General features: G+C 38.6%; 3 protein-coding genes across 3 annotated transcripts; 2 read left to right on the forward strand and 1 right to left on the reverse strand.

Annotated features, from left to right (window-relative positions):
* The first annotated feature begins 265 nt into the window (after nt 1–265).
* LOC101899337 (SRSF protein kinase 1) lies at nt 266–8,383 on the forward strand. The gene is made up of 4 exons (XM_005176453.4): nt 266–418; nt 1,167–2,102; nt 4,633–5,625; nt 5,694–8,383. Exons 2-4 carry the CDS (start codon nt 1,358–1,360, stop codon nt 6,617–6,619), a joined length of 2,664 nt encoding a protein of 887 aa, XP_005176510.3. The 5' UTR covers nt 266–418; nt 1,167–1,357; the 3' UTR covers nt 6,620–8,383.
* Nucleotides 8,384–11,151: 2,768 nt separating this feature from the next.
* LOC101899512 (ubiquitin conjugation factor E4 B) lies at nt 11,152–23,057 on the forward strand. The gene is made up of 17 exons (XM_005176455.3): nt 11,152–11,311; nt 11,578–11,756; nt 11,849–11,975; nt 12,074–12,874; nt 12,939–13,645; nt 13,727–14,713; nt 14,782–14,894; nt 14,959–15,136; nt 15,202–15,348; nt 15,423–15,765; nt 15,826–16,123; nt 20,389–20,767; nt 20,821–21,394; nt 21,455–21,636; nt 21,696–22,234; nt 22,309–22,792; nt 22,852–23,057. Exons 2-17 carry the CDS (start codon nt 11,706–11,708, stop codon nt 22,990–22,992), a joined length of 6,051 nt encoding a protein of 2,016 aa, XP_005176512.2. The 5' UTR covers nt 11,152–11,311; nt 11,578–11,705; the 3' UTR covers nt 22,993–23,057.
* LOC101890634 (programmed cell death protein 2) lies at nt 23,008–24,313 on the reverse strand. Its single transcript, XM_005176491.4, has 3 exons — nt 24,119–24,313; nt 23,869–24,048; nt 23,008–23,799 (listed from the first exon to the last, which is right to left on the reverse strand). Exons 1-3 carry the CDS (start codon nt 24,290–24,292, stop codon nt 23,053–23,055), a joined length of 1,101 nt encoding a protein of 366 aa, XP_005176548.1. The 5' UTR covers nt 24,293–24,313; the 3' UTR covers nt 23,008–23,052.
* Between the last annotated feature and the right edge of the window lie 541 nt (nt 24,314–24,854).

A 24,854-nucleotide genomic window follows, 5' to 3' on the forward strand; every position in this document is an offset into this window, starting at 1 on the left:
ATGGATTCGTATGTAAGCACGCTATTAGTTGGTTGTTAAAATGCATTCATAGGGTTCAATCAAACGTTATGTGTCGCCGAAACCATTAACATTTTAAAATTAGTCAGAAATATACCTTCTCGATAAAGATGTGTAATATATTTCTGTTCTTGGCCTTTTTTTCCTTCACCAATCCAATTGTAAATTAAAACTAATACTGCTATTAACGTTGAAAATATAAATACAGTATATGCAGATCAATGATGGATACTCCACTCCGAGAAATTAAATTGAATGCCGCCGTCATTTACATTGTTGCCTGGCTCGGTGTTTTCATTGAGAAGTGGTAGTTTTCGCATTTTGTGTCGTTTCTAGTTTTTCTATCAACCAAATAACCAACGTGTTTTTACCACTTGGTTAAAGTTGTTCTTGTACCTATGTAAGCAATTTTCCAATAATTGAAAGTAGAAAACTTTACAAAAAATACACCAGAATAATGTTTGTGCAATTATAACAAGACGCTAGTGATGTAAAATATAGTGTGCAGAAATTTCTATTTGTATGTCAAACGAGAAAATATGCGAAAATATATTTCAAGTGGCGGGGAGAGCAGACCACTATAGATGTCTAATAGCTGCGGCACGTATAATATTGAATGGAATAGACAAGGACAAGCATATGTCCAATTAGATATTTGCATTGTTCTTGTTGTGTTTTTTTTCTTTTCTTCGCAGTGTGAATGTGTCCGTGTGTGTGTTTTTTCATTATAATTCACAAAATCAATCGGACTTGTGTAGAACAAACTTCGGTTTCAAATTGTTAAAATAAAGTAACACAGTACTCGTTGAAATATTAAATAATTTTTTAATTTGTCAAAAGCGATAATCCTAAATATATACAACTGCTTTGGAAGTTAACTGGGTCGTTGCAAGCCAAGGCAATACCGTCTGGGTCTCTCTTTTTTATCACATCCAAAAAAACGTCAACGTCGTTGTCGTCCAAAACCACCCATTCTGCTGTAAGTTCGAGTGATTGATTTGGATGAGAGTAGAGTATAATATTAAAGGTGTGCGTGAGTGTGTCTGTGCGCTTGTTGGTTGCAAATAACAAAATTCTTTGGCAAAAACAATAAAAAAAGTGGTAACAATTGATTGATTTATAATATTTCTGTTGTGTTGTATGTTTAGGAGTACAAAACAATTTTTGTCGTCAGGACTCCCCCGGAAGAAGGTTTATGAAGCACAAACAACATTATATGGGGTGCAAGTAAACTGCCTGCAGCGAGCAAACTGAGATAAATTTGACCCCGATTTCTATATTTCTATTCTTTTTGTTGTGGTCTGTCACCGCCTCTGAAGGAAAACAATAAAGCACAGAAATGAACAAGGCTGACGTCAACAGACGGGTTTTGGCCATCCAAGCCAAAAAGAAGCGACACAAGCCAAATAAGAAACGTGGTAAAGCCAACGGCAATGCTGGTGGTGCAGGTGGAGGACAGCAGCAGCATATGTCTCAGAACGATGTAAACGATGCAGCAACACCATCACCATCCGATGCTGCAATCAGCAATCATCTCCTCGAAGACAATCTTATTTTAAAATCGCCGAATTCCATGCCAGAAGTGTGTGGCATCTCTACCAAAATCTCAAAATCATTTTGTGCCGCACCATCATCCAGTGGTTCAAATTCATTGGCGGGCAATACTCCCATCACTGGCTCATCGAATACCTTGGATGAGTCGACATACATTGGCACGCCTTCGTCCAAAAAGTTTTCAAATTTCATACATCCAAATGAGGTTTCCAATGATGATTACATGCCACAAGATGGTTACTTGGAACAACACCATTTAAATCATGACGACTATTTGCACTACCATCAGCAGCAACATTATGTTGATCCCATCTATCATGCCGAATATGTGAAGAAGCAGCAATTACTTCAGCAGCAGCAGCAACAACAACAACATCAGCAGCAACAACAACAATATCAATATCCACCACGTAGTTCTTCCAACGATTCTGAAGAATCAGAATTGAATAGCGAAAATGAGGAACAAGAACTTAAAGAAGACTATTGCAAGGGAGGCTATCATCCAGTAAATATTGGAGATCTTTTCCAAGGTAAATATGGTGGTATGCGGTTACTTTTTTTATTGTATTTCGTTCTTTATCAGTGTGAAGGCATGCTTTAATCATTTCATATAATCCCCATAATGCCTTCCCGTAATGTTCCGCGCGCCGAATGACACAAAACGTTTATGTAGAAGCTCTTAAAATAATAGTTAGATTTTGTCACTTGCTCCGCAGTGATTCACTCGCGCAGTAGAGCACACTAATTAGATGTTTCGAGAAGACGAAATCGCCATCAACAAATGACGATCAATCAAAACACATTTAGTTAACAACGTCTATTAATGTATTTTGAAGATATAAGTCAATCTCTGAAATGTGGTGTCAGAATTTTTATTTTTGTTGCGATTTCTCATCATCAGAATCATCTGCACAACCCAACCTATTTAAATATCTATTTGAATTTAGGCATTGTGTCTTTTTCTTGTTTTTGTTTACATTACCAACAACAAAAACAACAACGACGACAATGAGAATGACTGCCCCACAAATATTACACACGCACACACTGACTGGCTACAGCATGAATGAATTAATACATATGGAGGGTGGGGTACGTACCTCGTACTATGTGGTCAATTTTAATCAGTGGGGGTGAAATACAATTCACTATCGTTTATTACATTATAACACCTGTTTCATTTTACTGCGGGAAAGGGGGAAGATTTAGTTCATTTGCTTTATGTTAATGTTAATCCAGAACGCAATCACTCTATGTAAACATTTGTTGGACCCAAAAATCGATCGTATAGCCTGCCAAATAAAGTAAATCTTGCATTTCGTCCTTAGTTCCCCACAAAAGTGTGGAGGAAACTTCGCCAATTTGTTCACAGAGGGTATGCTTCCGAAAGAAGATACTTCACGAACAAGTTTAGAACTTCTTTTCCTATCTTCAATTCTTTCTTTTTTACTTTATTCAATTCATTCTTAATACTGAAGTCTCCAAGGCCAATTAATAGTATTTTGTTTCTCCATACCTTGCCAGAGAAATTTAGGCATCACCTTCCTTCACCTCTATTTGAAAATCTTGTAAAGAATAGGGGTTTTGTTAGACATTGCCCCAAACTCGTGCCCAAAAGTTTTAGTGGCATTTGTTGAACCAATCAAGTCGGCCAATTTAATCTCATATGTAGGTACATTATTTATAGAACGCATATTTTCAATTTTATGACTAAAGAAATTAAAAAAAATGTTTCAGCGAGACCTCGTTAGGGATAAAATACTAACACAACAGAACATGTATTCATTCGATTTGGCAATATTTTTAAATGATGTAATTTTTGCAAACGCTACATAGACAGGGCGGGCAAAAAATATACTTACATACATGCAACAAGTTTGCTAAATTCGTAGCTACATGTTTTTGAGGGATTTGTCTGAAGTTTATTTTTTTAGATCATATAACAACATAGTCAGAAATATCTTTCGAAAATATTTCGAAATGGTGTTAATATTCAATATTTTAGAGGGGGTCCGTCAGATCACCTGGCTATGTTGTTGGGTTCTTGATAGGTACCCTAACCCCCAGACAAAAAAAGTCAAGATATATCTCTCCGGTCGTAGCTTTGATGGAAATTTTTTAATATTTATAATAAAAGATTAAACCTGCTGAAATGGAGTACGGCATAGACGCCATATGACGAAAACGTCCAATATTCCACATGTGATTAAAACCTTCAATCACATTTTAACCCGAATTTGACACTTCTCAGACAGCAACCCATTATGCTATAAAAAAAAAAAAAACTATAAGCGTACATCCACTTTGCAATCTAAACTCATACAATGGTTCCGCAGCTTAATGTATTATCTCCCAATACAATTTCGAACAATCGATGGGTGCTAAATACTTTCACTGGCATTGTATTCAACAATATAAAATTTCCTTCTGGTAATGTTTTACTGTCGTTAACCTCTCGTATTGTGATAATCCACAGAATGATAGCAGACGAGAAGCAGCAGCAGCAGCTTCTGGATGGATAGAACCACAACCCCAAGTTCAACGTAATGTAATGTCACTGCAGAATAAAAATCCAGTAATTCCATGATTCACACACAAATACATGTGTGTACATATATATGTACAAGCGATTCTGTACGTATGTTTGTATGATATAATTGAAAAGAATGCAATGACCATAACAATGGTCAATAGGCGACGATGATGATGATGGTGGGATAACAACAACAATAAAAATACTCAAGGTGGAAGGGTGGAGACGAAACGAGACGAGGTGATCGGCTGGCTTGTATTTAGCATTAAATAAAAGTACCATACCTAGTTACATGAACCATGGAATTAGTATCAACCTGATAGTAACGTTAAACAGTCAAGCTAACTAAAAAAATCGCGCCGCACAGTTTGTTGCATTACAGAATGGACTTATTCAATGATGACATTAGTTTTACTGACTTCATATATCTGCTAGGTTGTAATGTAGACAGAGTAGATGGATGGATGTACAATACTTTTTAAGGTGTTTACCTATTGTAGTCTAACGCTTTTGTTCTCTGTTTCCAGGTCGCTATCATGTTGTGCGAAAATTAGGTTGGGGTCATTTTTCAACCGTTTGGCTTTGCTGGGACTTGCAAGAGAAGCGATATGTGGCCATTAAAATTGTGAAATCAGCTCAACATTTTGCCGAAACAGCTCGAGATGAGATAAAAATACTCAAATCGGTGCGGGATTCAGATCCAAATAATCCACGCCGCCAGAAAACCGTCCAGTTGTTGGATGACTTTAAGATAACGGGTGTAAATGGAACACACATTTGCATGGTGTTCGAAGTGCTTGGTGACAATCTCTTGAAACTGATACGCAAGTCCAATTATCGTGGAATACCCATCGAAAATGTGAAAACAATCACACGGCAGGTTCTCGAAGGACTTGATTATCTGCATACATGCTGTAAAATCATACACACCGACATAAAGCCCGAAAATGTGCTTTTGTGCGTTAACGAAAACTATGTGCGAAAGCTGGCGAACGAAGCTACCGAACTTTATGTAATGAACTTCAAGATGTTCCCTTCGTTTGTCAGCCGGGCTCCCAAGGAGTATAGGGAGCCACAGATAACGGGCAAGATGAGCAAGAACAAGAAACGCAAGCTGAAGAAGAAGGCCAAGAAGCGTTTAGAGCTTTTTAAAAAACAATGGGACTATTTGGAACAAAGTGGTGCCACGGGTAATGGCGATCAAGCGGAGGAGAAAACTGAGCTTGATGGTGGCGGAAAGTCCCTACAGAATGGCGATGCATCCGATAATGATGACGATGAAGATCTACAGGATGACATGGCTGAGGAAAAGGCGGCGGACGCTGATGCTGATGATGACGATGAACACGTTATGGAGGAGCCGGCGAAGCCCATCAAATTAAAGACTTCGAAACCCAACAATGGAAAGCAACAACAACAACAGCAGCAGCAGCAACAACAACAGGGTGATGCTGAACAGAACAACGCTGCACCTGCTACCACAACGGAAAATAAAAAGAAGAAGAAAAAGAAAAACAAGAGTAAGCAAAAATCAATTCATTCCAAGAAAACCTATTTTTTAACCTTTTTTTTCAACATTTTCTTACAGAAAAGGGTAATCAGCAGCAGCAGCAACAACAGCAACAACCACAAAACGAAAAGAACACAAAAGTGGTTGCGGGTAACTCAACAACATCCTCGAGCAGTGGCAGCAACACGATTAAAGGCGAACAAAACGACTCCACCAGCAGTTCTTCGGTGACCCTGAAAGGTCAATTGTCAAATACAGGTGATGCTGGAGGTCAAGGCAAACAGCAGAAATCACAACAACATCAAAACAACAAACCCCCGACGAAGGGGGCTAACAATAACAACAATAACACCAGCAAAACAAACAATAAAGCAAATCAGAATCCGAAGAATCAGCCACCACAGCATAGTCCAATGCAACCGCAACTGCACCAACCAGTGGCAATTACCAATGGGCCTTCAACAGAACCCGAAACCCGGCCAAAGGATCCTGCCTTAGAGCCCTGTGATTTTGAGGTTAAAATTGCCGACTTGGGAAATGCTTGCTGGGTCGATAAGCATTTCACCGAGGACATACAAACGCGACAATATCGTTCCTTGGAAGTGATATTGGGTGCAGGTTATGATACATCAGCCGATATATGGAGTACAGCCTGCATGGCCTTTGAATTGGCCACAGGTGATTATTTGTTCGAACCACATTCGGGTGATAACTACACAAGGGATGAAGACCACATTGCCCATATAATTGAACTTTTGGGACCCATTCCCCCTCACATTGTCTTCAGGGGAGCCTACGCCACACATAGTTTCAACCGCAAAGGTGAACTACGTAACATAACTGGCTTGAAGCCATGGGGCCTAGTGGCTGTTTTGCATGAGAAATACGAATGGTCTTTGGAGGAGGCCGAGGCATTTGCCGACTTCTTAAAGCCCATGCTACAATTCGATCCCGCAAAAAGGGCAACGGCAGCGGAATGTCTAAAGCATCCATGGCTAAGATAAGATACACTTATTAACCCCAGTAACCAGCCCCAAAATCCCCACCACAGTCAGTCCTCTACCAGCAGCTCCTACTCATCATCCAACACAACGTTGAATACAACTTCAAATGATGACGATGACGACACCGTATCGGCTACTTTGTATGCAGTTTGTCGACAAAAAAAGAGTTTATTGCCCCGTTTATCGTTACCACCGCCTCTTGATAGTGGCGGTGAATTCCGTGCAGGAGCGGTCACGGCCTCATCCTCATCGTCGGCAGCTACATATTTACGTTCGCCATCATTGCCCGCCGCCATACCATCAGTAGCCTCAGATCTACTGTCCGCAAATAGCAGATCTCCGTCTCGATCTTTGATGACATCTATTTGGCGTTTATCGACATCAAAATCCTTATCACCCCAACCAGTGGCTAATACAAATGCTGCGCAAAATTTGTGCTGGCGCAAAGCAAAAACCTGGCGTCGCATTTTCAAAAAGCATTGAAACGAAGGGCTACAACAAGTACAGCAACGGTGGTTGATCTCCCGATGACAGTGATGATGATGATGAAAGAAGTAATATCAAACCACTCTCAAATAATTCGTCGTTTAGGCATCATTTCCTTCCCCATATTTATTTATGTTCGTTTAACTATTTCCAGAAAAATATAATAATATTGTGGTGAGATGTCTGATGAGATTCTCACATAAAATAATAAAAGCAACAACAAACTGCAACAATAATTTTGTTTAGAGTTAAAATTCCTTTATATGCGCGAAACCTCCCTTTATTATAGAAAGTACCCTAATAATGACAACACAACTATCAGTTAGTAAATAATAATAATAATAACAATAATAATGTCAAATGAATTAAAACTGATGAACATCTTAAACGTAACGACAACAACACATAATAGTACACCACGAATTTCTTTTGAATATATTTTATGTTCCACATGCATTATTTTGTTGTGTTTGTTTTTATGAAATTGAATATTAAAAACAAAACATATGTATGATGACTGCATAATAGTTTCCTTTTTTTTTGTTTTGTAAATTTTCAAGAAACCCATGGAACACCACACGCAAAGTTCCCAAAGCAATTAAGAATTTCTTTGTGTTTGACTTTGCGTTTTTTTAAATTGTAAAACATTTCAAATAATTTTGTTTTAATTAATAATTTAATAATTGTAATAATAAATTAACTTATTTTCTCTCATATAAATATGTATGCCTGTTCTTCTTTTGTTGATTGAACAAAAAGACAACTTAACCCAAGTTACATTCAAATATTGTAGTAGTGGAAAGGAAGAATTAAGATATCATCTTTCAACATATTATTAATAAAAAAAAAAGAAACACAAACCACAGGTGGTTGGAAGAACGAATCTTCCACATCTGATGAGAGCAGCCTACTAAAATTATTAAAAAAAAAACAACTAAGCAAATGAAATTGTTTGGCAAAAAACCATAAGAAAATACGAATATAAAAATATGACAACTAACATTACTCACAAAAAAAAATTAAGAAAACATTGTAGTGAATATTACAATACTTATAGAGAAAAAGAAAATGAAGCAAATAGCAAAAATAAAACACCATATTGCAAGAAACTTTAAATGCAAAAAGAGCAGAGTATATACATAAATACATAATTGTGTCTGTGTGTGTGTTAATTGATGTTAATGGGTTCCCTTGCATCCGTTTTTAAATTATACGTGCCTGACAAACAAACAAAACATTAATGCTTTTAATTTTCCAATCAGATAGGATTAACAATTTGTTTAACTTGAATTTATTTTATTGGGAAATTCATGGAGTAGCTTAAAGATTCATAGATTCCAAAACACCATATTTGTATTTTTTTTTTTTTTTTTGCAAAAAAGGGAATGTCTCATTTGTCTTTGAGGGCTTTATATATTTGTTATTGTAGAAGTCTACGAAGATTTGCTGTCTCTAGAAATGAAATCCATAGTGATCCCTTTGAGCAGACATTTTGCAAACGCAATCAGTTATTTCTTCGGACAATTTGGTACAAAGCTAACTTTATTCATTTTATTATTATTTTTATAGCCTCCAACATCGTATTGCGGTTATATTACGTTTGTAACACCTCGAAATATATATTCTTGATCAGCATAAAACTCTATGTCGATTTAGCGATGTCCGTCTGTCTCTGGACGGACGGTTTCCGAACGAAATGAAGTAGGTTGATAAAATCTTACTCAAATGTGTATTATGTCTACAGGACTTTTGGTATTGAAAATGGGTAATGTAGGTCCACATCTTCGTATAGCCCCCATATAACGGTAACTCCCTTTTTTCGGTATTTTGATAATTTTACCGACATCATTCACCGGAAATGTTTCAAATTTGGTATTTGAAGTTCGTAATGGGTACTACAGCCTATGACAGAAAATTGTCTGGTCAGGTTCTCGTCTTCGTATAGCCCCCATATAACGGTACCTCCCGATATAAGGTATTTTGATGATTTTTCAAGTTTGGTATTTGAAGTTCGTAATGGTTACTACAGCTTATGACAGAAAATTGTCTGTGCAGGTCCACGTCTTCGTGGACCCCCATATAACGGAACCCCCGATATTAGGTATTTTGACGATTTTACCGACATTCTTCACCGGAATTGTTGCAAATTTAGTGTTTGAACGGATTTTTTTTTTAAATCCGAAAATCGTTTAAATGGTGGACGGTATACCGGCAAAACTTAAAGCTTCTTTACTTGTTTTAATTTTGAAATTCAGTCAGTTTTCATGATAAAGGCAATGTTATTCTGAATCACAATTTTTTGGATTAAAGTCAAAATTTTCTATTGTCTATTCTATTAATCTTATCACAATAACAATAAAGAATAATAAGTTTGAAGAAGGATTAAAGGATCCTGGTATGTTCTGTCAGAATACAGGATGACTGACTTTCAGGACGTATAGAAACATTGTGGGTATATTGCACTTTGATGCAATTTTTTTTAATTTCATACGGTCAAAACGAGCCTTATCGAAATAGCGGTTTTAGACAATAGGTATCTTTGACCGAAACCTGTTTTAGGACTCTCGAAGGGAGTATCCGATTTGATTAAAATATATGTCGTAATATTATTGTCAAATATATCGCAATATTATTGTCAAACTCAGATCGAGTTCGGAGATGGCCAATATCAGTCCACTCCTCCCCCACAAAATGACAACATTTTCAAAAAAATAATTTACTGCACTGAAAGAGAAAGAAAAATCCGATTTTGCTCCTTTGCAATATCCTGGTATTTGCATCAATGCTAGGTTAGGTGCGAAAATGGAAAATGGAATATCGGAATACTCCATCCTCCCCCACAAAGGATCATTTTTGAAATAATTATAACTCTTATAAAATGTGATGTAAGTGAATAATCCCCACAAAAAGGTCAAAGTTGTGAATAATCAAAACGACTATAAAATCTGAAAATCGGTTCTCTTCAAACTACACACATCACAATATTTTTATTAACCCAAGGTCTGGTGTGAAATTGGGATATATCGGTACACTCCTTCTGATACCTTCCCCACAAAGGTTCAAGATTTTTGCCATGAAGCTCAACGAGAAATTAACAACCTATTCCATTCAGACTTGGTACATCTCACTATTTCCATCAACAAAATATATGTGATACAGATGGTAGAGATAGGGCCATTTCTTCTGGTACCTCCCCCACATAGGGTTTAAAATTTTGGAAAACAAAACGCTCAAAGAAAGCGAAATAAGCATCCAATTCTCTTCGAATTTCACACATCCAAATATTTTTGCTAACGCAGGATCTGCTGTAAAGATGAACCCCTGCAGGTACCTAACCCCCAAAGAGTCATAATTTTCAATAAAATCTTGATATAAATGTTCGATTTCCTTAAAATTTTACTTCTTTTAGTTACAAATTTTTCCTTGTCGGGTGCAACTTTATATAACCCACCCTGATATATATTTTCATGGTAGAAACTTTCAAAATGCTAAAAACAAGTAGGATCCGTAATATAGAGCCTATGCAGCACAATGTTGAACCTTTTTTATTCAACATTTTTGCAAATCTTAAATTAAAGCTGATTGGATTGGAAAACGGGGCTGAAACCTTTAAACAGTACCGAAAATCCGGATGTTCTCTTATCGTCCTATCATTGAGAAGGGTTAAGTTGCAAGTACATAAAAAGCTTGAAGTCATGGCTAGGCAGGATTTTAGTGCGGCTCTGTAACCCCTTTATGAAATGTCACAATATATGCCTATTCAAGCTTCTTATGTACTTAGACCTTTAGCATACCAGCTGAGAATCTGAAATATCAAATTACATCTGATTTTGTTGGAAATGAATTTATGGGCGATAGGGGCAAGCCACACTAGCCATTAAAGGGTTAAGTTAATTTACGTCCACAACACCGCACCGCACTACATCAATAACCCCAGCAGCTTCTGCACTAATCACAAAAGTTTGAGAAATGCTTTCTTGGTAACCTATAACTGCCGGTTACCCGAATGCAAAAAATGTTTGTCATTGTATAGATGTGTATGTGTGGGCATATTTTTTGTTTTGATTCAGAAGTTCAGAAGCAATTTTAGCTTCGGAAATTAACACATTAACGGGAAAATACAATTGCATTTCGAGATATAATCCATCATAAGCGGGAAAATAGTAACTGAGTGTGACTGGATTCGATTGGATTGTGGAAATTAAAGTAAATCCTTTGAGTGTGTAAGAATTTTCCAATCAGAACAAAGAGAAGCGCATAGCGAGGAAAAAGTGTAGTGGTGTAAAAAAATCAAGCCAATTTTATCGAAAAGCAAACAAGATTTAATTTGCTTTAGCTGTCACTTCTGAATTCGTATAGGAAAAATAATTGCATAGAAGAAGAAGAAGAAGAAGTAGAATCTGCAAATGTAGCAGAGGAGTGAATTTATTATCTGGATTTTCTTTGTTTGTTTTTTTTTTCGTTCAACTCAGAATCAGGACTTCCACGGAGCTGCAAATTAACGACTTGTCATTGTTTATTCGGCACACAAGCGGAAGGACGACAAACAAACAGACAATATACGTATATATATACCTATATCTTCAAAGAAAAACTCAAAATGTCGGAACAAGAACAGAATAAAAAATTAGGAGAATTAACAGCAGAAGAGGTGAATATCCGCATTACTTTTTATGAGGAAAACAGAAGAAAAAATTATATAAAAATGGGTAATTTATTCGTTTCTTTGTGTCCATCCGACAGATGCGAGCGAGACGACTACGCACTTTGGCTAAATCAACAAATAATGCCACATCTGCTGGTGCAGCGGAATGTGGCAGCGGTGTCGCCAATCTGCCTCTTCCCTCGAACAACAACAACAAAACCGAAGGTACTCTTATTTAGTGTGCATTAGCTGCACTAAGGCTTGCAAAGAAGAGAGCGTCGTATACTAATAATTTATTTGTTTCTTTTTTCTTTCGAACTAAGTAAGCGGTGTTCAACGTCCAGCCACCAACGTTTCGAGTTCTTCCCGCTTGGTGAAAGCTGTAAACCCGACTGGTTCACCCACAACTGTTAGTAATCAGGAGAGCATTGTACTGCCTGTCGTCGATCAAGATGAACAAAAAATGGATGTTGACGTGGAAATGAAATCGGTCAACACAACACCAATTAAATCACAACCCACACTACTCTCCCCTACGGTGGTAGGAGCGTCTGTGGAACAAATGTCTGCATCGAGCAAAGTGAAATGTCAATTGGCTCTGAAAGATCCCGATTCAAGTATTGAAAAGATGGAAACTTTAGAACAAATGTCGCCAGCTGGGACACCACAGAAAGATCAAACTACCACCAATCCTTTGGATGGCCTTCAGAAGGGTTCAAAATCTACAGAAGAGCGTATGGAGATTATGCTCTCCAAAATATTGAATGCAACATGGAATGAATATTGCACTGGATCAATGATTTGTCCACAAACAGCCAGTTTCCTCGAAAAGCACATGGAACTACGATTCGATTTCGATTGGCTAAGTAGCAACGTGCTGATGGAGAGTGTTCTAAGGCTGTACAACGACGAAGATGTCATTGAAGATGGCGGCGATGCAAATATCGACGAGGAGATGAAAAGTGAGGTCGGCGCAAAAGGAGGTGCTGATTCAGCCCCGAAAAAAGATAGCACCCCTACATATTCGACGCCGAAGAAGATTAAAAGCGACGATTCAGAAGTGCAGGAAATTTTGGCCAATGTAATCGATGATCAGCCCTCAACATCCAGAGGCTTACAGAGTGGTAGGTCGTAATATAATTTTACTTTTTGAGTTCTTGACAATAACAATGCTCTTTTTCTCTAAAGGTATAAATGGTTCGGAATTCATTGGCACTTGCCCAACACCATCGTCCAATATCTTCACGCCAATGACATTGGCCAAGCATAAAGTTTTGTTACATTTGATACAGTGCCACAAAAATCACCGCCACATTAACGAGAGATTTATTGCCAACCTGGTACAGGAACAGCCTGCAGATGCAGAGAAGGTACAAAACATGCTAAAGGCAGTCCACAAGCAGATATTTCGCATGACAATCTTAGTGCTTACCGATCGCATTCACGAAAATCTTAATTATGCCTTGGACCAATCCACCCTGCTGGAGCTGTACTATCAGTTACGTGTGCCCGAGGAGTTCCTGTTTGATCTGGTAGCCGAGGTCTATGAACGAAAGCAAGACTTTGAATTCATTTTTAGCCAAATGTTAAGGGACTTATTTATGGGCATGCAACGCAATATATGTTCGCCAACCATCATTACCCATCACATGGACTTACTGTCCAAATTAATGTCGGTTAAAATTGGCACGGCCAGGCCCCTGTGTGATCTGTTGGCTAGCCAGACGAACTTCTTACCTCCTCTGTGTACCCAGATTCCGGGTAGAGAAATAGTCAAATGTAGCTATTTAGGGCCGTTTTTGTCGGTGTCATTCTTTGCTGAAGAAAATGTTCGTTTTGCCGAAGCCCATGGCAATGTAGACACATTGGCGCTTAATTCGGGCAAATTCCAGTGGGTAAGTAGAAACGAAATAAACACACAAAAATAAATGACAGACTTTAATAACATCGCAATTTATTTTCGCACTCCCCCCCAGCAATTGTTTACAATGCGTCAACTTATGTATTCAGTTTTCCATTCCCTACTTGTCAATGTCAATACTCGGCCAAAGACTCTGGACTATATATCGCAAATATTGCGCCACAACGAACGACGTGTGCAATTTGCCAGCGATGAGAAATTATTGGCACGCGACGGCTTTGCCATTAACCTCATGTGCGTTTTACAACAACTTTCGGTTAAAATCAAACTAGATCGTATCGATCCGCAATATCCTTTTTATAAGAACGCATTAATCTATATCGAACAAGATACAAAATTACGCTTCACCGAAGAAGAATATAAACAGTTCCTGGATCAACATTTTACTGCCACCAACACGGAAACGCCGGAAAAGCAACCCAATTTCCAAACTCAGTGTTGGTTCTTAACACTGCAAGCCCACCACTTGGGCTTTATGCCAGCCATACAGAGGTACCGACAAAAGTGTAGGGCCATCAAGGAGTTGCAGAAGTTAATCGAAGAGATAGACCGAACCACGTCTCATTGGGAGGCCACCCCGTTTGCCTCGCGCAACAAACAGTTTAGGGACCGTTGGCAAAAACAGTTGAAGAAATTGTTGCGATCGAAAATGTGCAGCGAGGTGTGTCTTTTGGATCCCAAGCTGTTGAATTCATGCCTGTTCTTTTACTCCACTGTGTGCGAGTACCTCTTGTATCAAATGGAGGGACGTCAAATTGAAGGGCCATTCATGTCAACAATGCCTCCACAACAATTGAAACCGACTGATGCATTCTCTGCACTGCCCGAATGGTATATCGACGATATAGCCGAGTTCATTTTGTTCGCTATGCAGCATGCTCAAAATGACATCCGCAACGCTATAGATCATTCGATTTTAACCTGGTTGCTGACCAGCGTGTGTGCTCCTCACATGATTAAAAATCCCTATGTCACTGCCAAACTGGTCGAAGTTTTGTTTGTGTTCTCCTTGGGTCCGGCAGATAATGTTTTAAATAGAATGGTAAGTGCGCAAGCTATTTTTAAGCTTATTATTATTTTATTAACAGCGTCGCTTCATTTGTTGTACAGATATGGCACCATGAATTGGCACAAACCGTTTTATGCAGTTCATTGATGAAATTTTATGTAGATATTGAGACGACCGGCCAAAGTACAGAGTTCTATGACAAATTCACAATAAGGTAATGCAAAAGTCCACTACGTTCGATTGCAGCATTTAATTTTGAAGTTTTCTTTCTTTCATAGATATCACATAAGCCATCTGTTCAAGTCGATGTGGGAAAGACCTGTTCACCGTCAGGTCATGATCAACGAATCGAACAATGGCAAACAGTTTGTTAAGTTTATCAATATGCTAATGAATGATACCACATTCCTGTTGGATGAATGCTTAGAAAATCTCAAACGTATACATCAGACTCAGGTGAAAACAAAGTCCTCGCTTCCTTGGCCAAGACGATTTTTCATAAATACTTGAAATATTTTCAGATTATGATGGCAAATGATTCTGCCTGGTCTAGTTTGGGTGCGGAACAACAGCAAGCTCGCCTTTCACAATTGGCAACAGATGAACGACAATGTCGTTCCTATTTGACACTGGCCAGAGAGACGGTTGAAATGTTCCACTATCTCACTGTAAGATAAAAGAGAATGTTCAATACTTATTGTTAAACTCCATTCATATCTTTTGTTAAATTTCCTCCTTTCAGGATGATATCAAGGAACCATTTATGCGTGACGAATTGGTTGACCGCCTTAGTTCAATGTTAAACTTCAATCTACACCAACTATGCGGCCCGAAATGTAATGACTTGAAAGTCCGGAATCCCACAAAGTATGGCTGGGAACCCAGACGTCTGTTGGGTCAAATTTTCGATATTTATCTGCATCTAGACTGTGATAGATTTGCCCAAGCTTTGGCAGCCGACGAAAGATCATTTCAGAAGCACTTATTTGATGACGCCGCCAATCGTATTGAACGTCTGAGTATACGATCTGCTATTGAAGTGGAGAAATTTAGAGCATTGATATCTAAAGCGCATGATATCTATGGTATGTTCAGTTTTCGCTTTAGACGCGCGCGTCTTTTAATTAACACTCTTGTCATTTTAGTGGCCAATCAACAGTCTGAAGATGAGTGCGCAAATGCTCCTGATGAGTTTAAGGACCCTCTAATGGACACCCTAATGTCAGACCCGGTCGTCCTTCCATCTGGCACAATTATGGACCGTGCAATTATAACACGCCACTTGTTGAACAGCAACACCGATCCCTTTAATCGACAGCCTCTAACGGAGGACATGCTCGTTCCAAATATTGAATTAAAGGAACGCATCGATGCCTGGCGCAAAGAACAACGCTACAAAAGGCAACAGCAGAGTAATTTAGATTTAAACGACAAGAGCTCTTAAAAGTTAGGCTATCGTTTGCTATCTATCTATGTACCCTTTAGGCGTCGTCTTCAAGGAAATACGAATTCGTCCTTGTTGGCCGAATTCGAATAATTTTTATACATAAACCCTTAGCTTTTAATTCAAAATAGTTGTACTACTTAAACATAAAATATTAATTAATTATAGTAGTCATTCGTATGACGTTATCTCATCTTAAGTTTTTCTGTCATTGTCTAAATTTCTTCATCTCAGGATGATGATCGAAGAGAGATAATGCGTCGTAGTGTGTTTGTATGTTTGAAACAGTGTTGTACAGTATACATATGTAACGAATACAAAAAAATGTCCAATGCGCCTCCTCCCGTTTATCTCTCTCTCTCTCACTCCTCACTCTTCCCCGCCCAGATATATTTATCCACGTTCTATATGAATTCAATAATATACTGCAATGCTAGCAATACTCCAGGAATGAAATATAAAAATAAAACATGATTCATAAAAAATATGCATTTCCTCAACTTTGTCTATGCTTTTCAACGAAATGGGTGACTTGGTAGTCAATCCGTTAAGTTCTGTGGGCCGAACTTTTAATTCACACTACAATTGGGAAAGTAACAGATTTATAAATACCGATGTCTATAGTTTCAGAGATCTATTGTTCGAATTAGTTTTTGTCTGCTATTAGAAATTTGCAAAATCTAATAAAAGAAAAAAGCACCAAAAATCGTCAAAATATGGAATATCGAGATGTTCTCTACGAAAACTTGGACCGTTAAAAAATGCGACTGCAATTATCAGAATTGTAATGATATCATTAATTGAGGGCTGTACTAAAACGTGGACCGTACGGTGATTCGATTGTTTCAAGCAGAACCGTTATGTGGGTGCTATAGCAAAACGTATACGGCCCATTTTCAATGTGAACAATCCTATGGACTTGGCATTAAAAATATGTCTGAAGTGCAAAAGACTTGATCTATTTTTCCTAAATCTGTTAAAAATTACAAATTTTATAGTGCAAAGTTATTTATTTATACAATAACTTGTAACACAGAAGCCTTTAGTTCATAAAAATCATTACATATTATTTTTATAGTTAATTTCTTTCTCTTTTCTTTTGACGATAAACTTGGTTATCAGATCGCCTTACTGGCCGACCTTATGTGAGCCATTTTTTGTTTTGAAGAACTATTAAATTTTTGCGTTATCCGATTTGATCCTAACTTGATACATCGTAATATTATTGTCAAACTTAGCTCGAGTTCGGAGATGGGCAATAGCGGTCCACTGGTCTGGTACCTCCCCCACAAGGGGTCAAAACTTTGAATAATTATTACTCTTATAAAATGTGATGTAAGCGTCCGACCGTCTTTAAATTACACACATCACAATATTTTTATTAACCCAAGGTCTGGTGGGAAGGTTATATATATTGGTCCACTCCTTCTGGTACCTCCTCCACAAAGGGTCAAAATTTTGAATATCCATGAAACTCATAAAACACGAAGTTAACATCCAATGCCATTCAGACATGGTATATCTTGATATTTCCATAAACACAAGATGTGTTATAAAGATAGTAGGGATCGGACCATTTCTTCTGGTACCTCCCCCGTGCAAAGGGTCAAAGTTTTAAATAACTAAAACGATCATTTAAATTCTTATTAACCCAAGGTCTGGTGTGAAAATATGATATCTCGGTCCAATCCTTCTGATATACCCCCCACAAAGGGTCAAAATTTTTAAATAAATCTAATACAACGCAAAATTAACATCCGATTCTATTCAGACTTGGTACATCTCAATATTTCCATAAACACAAGATATGTTATAAAGATAATACAGATTGGACCATTTCTTCAGGTATCTCCCCCACATTTGAAAAACAAAAGAAGAAAGCAAAGTAAGCATCCAACTCTCTTCAAATTTCACACATCCAAATACTTTTGCTGACTCAAAATCTGCTTTGAAGATGATATATATCTGTCAACCCCTTTTGGTACCTCACCTACAAAGGGTCACAATTTCCAATACTTGTGAACATATCGCAATATCCCATTTGGCAAATATTGAAAAATAAGATCGGGGTAAAGCTAAATAATTCCAAAAAGTGCAAGAACTTACACCGCAGCGGAAAGATAATAGACTCAAATAGACTTCGCTTGGCCGAAAGTTGTGAACTGCCGAATTTGGTTTTCTCCGATGAGAAAAAATTCGTTGCCCAGCAGTTTGTAAACAAACAAAATGATCGTGTTTACTTGCCAAAGAGGTCAGCAGAAAATATGCACCTTCGGTTGGCCACCAGAACTCAAGCGCCGGCCATGATGATGGTGTGGGGCGCCATAACTGCCGATGGCATCAGAATAAATGCCCAATATTTTCGCGACAATATTCTGGATGGTGTATTAAAGCCTTGGGCACGCAAACATTCTGGTCACAGACCTTGCACATTCCAACAGAACTCAGCACCATCGCACTCACCACACGCCAAATGGTTACAAAATGAGGTTTCTCGCTTCATTTCCAGCGCGCAATGACCACCAAAATCTCCGGATACCAATCCGTTGGACTATTGTGTCTGGAGTATTTTTTTGAAGGCCATTCGTGCCAAAGGTGACCAATTCGAACAAATCTAAACTTATTCTAAAATTGGCTTAACTCTAGTTTAGTAAAAACTCTTCAATTTTTTCGAAAATTTTTTCAGTGGTAGGTATTTTAACCATGATCCCGGGAAACTATTTTTTTCTTGGGGGACGGACCTGGGACCCCAGATTTTTGACCCGAAAGTCCGGGTTCAAGACCCCGACTAGACCCGGATCCACTTACCCGATATAGACAATATGGGTATCGTTGGAAAGCTTATGAAAATACCTATCCAACAAGTGGTCACATGATGGGGTAAGATGTTACGGTTCGGAAGTTATAGTCAAATTATCGACTTTTTGGACCCGGATTTTTTATAAAACCCCCAAAAAGTCAAAAAAGGGTCCATTATGGGGGACAACAAAATTGATGCCAAATTATAGCTGACACTTTTACCTTTCCAAAATGCTACAATTTGTGCTAATACCTTCACTGAGTCCAGAGATATGGGTCTTTCCATCCGCATAACCCGATTCTAACCAGTTCATTAAAACTATGTTTTCAATAAAAAATGGTATATTTTGCGTAAGAATGAAGTTCAGAAATCTTTGGTCCGCGTTAGCCGGTGTAGGACATACCCAGAGGAGAAAATCTCAAGCCCCGGCCGAAGGCCGGCTACTTACAAAAAGTATCCGATTTAGAAAACTTTGGTTCGCGTTAGCCGGTGTGGGACATACCCAGAGGAGAAAATCTCAAGCCCCGGCCGAAGGCCGGCTATTTACAAAAAGTGTCAAATTTAGAAAACTTTGGTTTGCGTTAGCCGGTGTGGGAAATACCCAGAGGAGAAAATCACAAGCCCCGGCCGAAGGCCGGCTATATACAAAAAGTGTCAAATTTAGGAAACTTTGGTTCGCGTTAGCCGGTTTAGGACATACCCAGAGGAGAAAATCACAAGCCCCGGCCGAAGGCCGGCTACTTACAAAAGGTATCCAATTTAGACTTTCGGGTCAAAAATCTGGGGTCCCGGGTCCGTCCCCCAAGAAAAAAATAGTTTCCCGGGATCAGGGTAAAAATACCTACCTCTGGAAAAAATTTCGAAAAAATCTAAGAGTTTTTACTAAACTAGAGTTGTTCCCTAAAATTTTATGCTTTTCCGACATGTTTTGTTTTTATTAAATAAAATTAAAAAAAAAATAATGACTTTGTTGTAATGACTTTGTTGTTTGTCGAGTTTGAAAATTCCAAAATATCATGCCGAATTAAAATGCGATCCATGTAACGGTAATTTCCAATAAGCACAACTCATATGTTATTTATGTTGACGCAAGAATGGGGTTCCATTATCAGATGTTTTCCATTGGTACGAAATTGACCTACAAACCCCTAATGTTCTTCTTGTCAGAATTTTTTTGTTTTGATTACTGATTTTTATTGACTTTTCCATTTCCACTTGGGTTTCTTTTATTTTGGTGTCAGTGTGTGTGAGTGCGGTGTGTCGAAAATTAAAATTATATTTTTTTAAAAATTAGTCAAGAACGTAAAACAGTTCTTTGTTTGTGGCAAAATAGTCGACCGAATCCTTCGGCTCCACAGCATACACACACTTGGACAATATTAAGGCGATTCAATGAATCCCATGTAAGATTTTTACCATTACCCATTATTGAATAAAAAGGTATTCTTCGGTTTTATTTGGTAGTGTCAACGAACCTGGATTTCAGGCAGCATCAGCCATGACAGCAGCAATGGCCTCCATCGATTCCATTGATTCGGAAACTTCCGATGCTGCTGGACAATATCCAATGGAGGAATGTGTATTTCTCGATCCCGAAGTTCAACGGATAATGCGGTCCAACAATGAAGATACCAGCGAGTACCCAAAATATGGTTGGGTAGACATTACACAAGACTTCAAATCGGCATGCTCCGAGCTGAATTTGGGCGAATTGGCACAGGACATGCTCTTTGGTTTGTTCGAAGCAATGTCGGCCATAGAAATGATGGACCCTAAAATGGATGTCGGCATGGGGTATAACAAGAACGATGCCGCTCCACACACATTTGAATCGGCAGTTGAGGTGAGTGGTTAAACTCTATTGGCTAAACGTACACATTAATCCGTTTAATACAGGCAGGAGTACTAAAACTCAACAACTTAACCAACGAGGAGTTGATTGGCGTCTTCGATGCTCTGTTTTCGTGCATCGTTTCCTGGTTAGAGGGCAATTCAATGGACCAAGTTCTGTTCACCTGTTTGTATTTGCATGCCCCTGCGAAGATTGAAGACAAAGCTTTGAAGGCATTTGCGCACGCTGTTAGAAATTTGATTATCATTGTGAAGAACATCATCATATCGAGCAGCGTCAACGAGGAGGAAGACTTTCAGTTGTACGGAAATTCCTCGCTTTTGGCCCCAGAAGACTCCTCCCATGTTGCCTCTATACCCACTATGCTTAAAGAAGCAGAAGACGAACTGGTGAGGCAGAGCAAAAACTCCAGTCAGCCAGAGGACATAATGGCTGTGGTACACCGTTTACGTTTCATGCGACACTTTTACCAGGCCATATATAGTTTTGATTGTGCCATGAAGTCGGTGGTGGATGAACCAACCATTAATGATATCTACAAGCACTTGAATGCCTCCCTTGAACTGACCCCGCAAATTAGAAAGACCATTGACATGGGAACCCAACCAAAGGCTGGATGTAAGTACATAATTGAAATATAGATAGAAACTGCCAATGGATAGATCTACTTTCTTGCAGCTGATTGCCCGAATCCGCTGGGATTTTCCCCACGGGTCCACGACAGAAGTCAACCACCAACTTTTCCCCGCAGTGTCAAGATGAGAGACCGCCCGTCCAGTATTACATTTCTGGAAGAATTGGTTCATCGGCTGAAATATGCCTGCAAAATTATACGTATGCGGGACTACTATTCGAGTTTGGTAATTTTTTGTCGGGTATTTGAAAAGTGGTTGTTGTTAATCTCTGCTCCCTTTTACAGAACTTCTTTATTGATTTTAGCCGTAAGTCTGGACAATGTATATTGTCTCGAAGCGTTCTACAGGGGCTGTTCTTAAGCTGCAGGCGTTTAGTATTTGGTACCATTGCATTTAAGGACTTCTTGTGGGACTCGGTGAGAGCTTTCACTTCGCCACCGATTCTAAACCCCAAAAACCCATTGGCCACCGATTGTGAAATTCAAATGAACTTAAATTCGTTCTTTCGCTATTGTGTCAGCACATTTACACAATTCTTAAGAATTTGCGGTTTTAATAGTGCCCGCCAACGTGATAAGCTGGGCAGATTCATCGGAAGTTTCGATCTGATTCAAGTGGAAGCTGCCCGGCTCGATTCCTACCTCAGTATGTTGGCAAATGAGAAGTTAGCCGAAGGAAATGAAGCTGCCGCCACAACGCTCAAGTATAGCGCACAATTCGCAACGTGGGTACTGTACAACTGCTTCAGGGCCATGATGTTATATCTGATGTCGGGATTCGAATTGGAACTGTATTCAGTTCATGAGTTCATCTACATATACTGGTATGTGAATTGCAAGCTATTTATAAACTAGTGCACGCAGTCAGTAATTTCGTTCGTTCTTCATTCGTAATTAGGTATCCATATGAGCTTTTGATTGGTTTTATTGTTTCGGCGTTAACACGAACGGAAAATAACCTATTGGCCCAAGAGGAATATGAGCGGGAACAGCAGAACGCAGCCGGAAGCGCGACAAAGAATCGCAATAAGCCAAAGCCAAAAAAGAACAAGAAACAACAGAAACCATACCGACAAGAAATCTTCTACTATCATGCCCTGATGAGTATGTGTGGTGGTTTCTACAAGGCAATGGGTGCCTTGACCAAGGATGGTCGTATACGTCAACCTATGCCTAAGTTCGATAATGAGGAGATTCGTTTTAATCGTCGTTTCGCACCATTTGCCAATTTGACATCACCCCCTCCGGTTTCATATGAAGAGTTCAAGAATATACGCGAACATATGATGCGACCCCCGTCATCTGAGATTTACGCAATAGCTGCTAAGCATTTTGACCGAGCCCGAAATGCCTTGGAGTCTATACAAAATCCAGAGCAAGAGGTATGCCCGCATTATTTCTCATATAAACGGAATTTTTTGTAAACTTCTGTTGTTTTTAGATACTCGACATGCTGCAGGTGGCTAAGGTTAATTATGTCGTCATGAATGTGCTAGCTAAAGGCCATCAAAAGGACACCAAACGACAGCCGGAATTCGACTTTTCGAAACATCGTCATTTTCCAATAATCAAATTGAATTAATAATCAGTAACGAAATTATGAACAGACATGATCTTTATTGCATAATAAACTACTAAATGACTAAAGGTTCTTCTTGTCGCTATCTACTACGATATCCTGTTTTATGACAAACTCCTCTGTGTAGCCTTTTCCCTCTGGCAGAGGACAACTTTTGGGACACGTATAAACGGCTAAAACTCCCCAATCCAAGTTTGAATCAGCCAGATAGTTTAGCATTTGTGGCATTATTTGAAATTCGTATTCGCGTGGAGAACCACAAATGCTGCATGGTGGTATGTTGTCAAGCGTTTGTTTTATTTTATCCGTGTTTGCTATCCACAATGGTGCACCCTTTCGCATATATCGGATAACTTGTCTCGGAGCTTTGGCGCACTCCTTTCGGAATTTACGAAAATCTTTATCATCGACTTCTTCACATCCGCTTGTATACTTTTCCAACTCGGACTCGGGCAAGTTCTGGAACTGACCTGCTTTTCCCAAACTAATCAGCTTGTCTAACTCCTGCAACTGTTCTTCTTCATTCACTTCAACTTTACTGGAGTTTTCGTCAACATCGGCCACACTTTCATCGTCTGGATTCATACAAATTTCCAGTTCAGGAAAAATAACTTCCTTAATTGTGACTTCGGGGGCTGATTTAATTCCCTCGGCATTTTTCTCCGCAGAACACTGAAGTTTGTGATATTTCCAATGAAGGCGCTGATGTTCAGGTCCACAATAATTAATTTTTCTGCAACGACTACACAACTGTGTACCAAGGCAACCGCACGTTGCACATAATTTTGTTGTGGGTGGCAGTACTTCAGGCTAAGGGCGAGGAGAAAACGTTTGATATGAATGGTAGAAGGTACATAACTCGAATAAGTAAAAACTCACTGCTGCTACTCCATCATCCGGTGGTATTTCGGAATAAAAACTGTTGCGCATAGGTAGTTGACTGCGCAACGCAGTTATACACTGGTCATTATCATTGGCGACATAGCACGATTCAGTCCGACAAACGAAAAGAAAAATTGTTCTATGGAAATTATGATCATCCTCAAATGGCGCATAAACCTTTTCGAGAAAATAAAAAACTTTAATAACATTGTTTTGTTCATTTGTCCATTGGAATGTTCAAAATTACTTGACAGAGAAAGCTCTTAGGCTTTCCACATTTCTGACAACGGAGGGTTTCGGTTTTTGGTAGATCTCCCAAATGTAACCAAGCTGGTTTCCCGCCGATCTTGCTGGGGAAATTGGCATTGGTCAACCATTCTGGCTCACATTCCTCGGCAAATCCCAAATCAATGTCAGACATATTTGCTTTTTGTATTTAATTTATAAATTTATATGGTCTTTGGCTTTGTGAGTGAGTTCTTTTTTCACGTGTGCCTATGACGTTTGTTTGTTTTTGTTTCTCCATTTCAATATGTGACACTTGATTTTTGTGCAGGGTTGCCATTATCGATATTACTAAAAGCGTCGCTATCAAGACTGAAGTAGAATTTGAAAAGTGATCAAAATTGGACTAGAATTAATTTGGTAGATGACTAGAGCCGTGGCGTGGATAGACTACATAGTTTAACTTCAAAGTTATAAGGAAAAATACTACCGAGTTGTATTTTTTGTGTCAAATGGTCTTTCAAAGCATTCAACTATTGGTTTTGTTTACAAATCAAATTTCTATCAAAAATTTTATTTTGGGGAAATGGAGTGTTGACTTATTTGCACAAAATTGCCTCGTAATAGAAGATCACTGTTTTATCCTTAAATTGTAAAATGTATTGCTCTGTTTCAGAACTTGCAAGGATGTAAAAATGTTACTGCGAAAACTTTATGATGTCGAAATAAAATGCAAAACTGGTAGGTTCTTGAAGATA

Source organism: Musca domestica, unplaced genomic scaffold, assembly GCF_030504385.1.
Source record: "Musca domestica strain aabys unplaced genomic scaffold, Musca_domestica.polishedcontigs.V.1.1 8, whole genome shotgun sequence".
NCBI lineage: Eukaryota > Metazoa > Arthropoda > Insecta > Diptera > Muscidae > Musca > Musca domestica.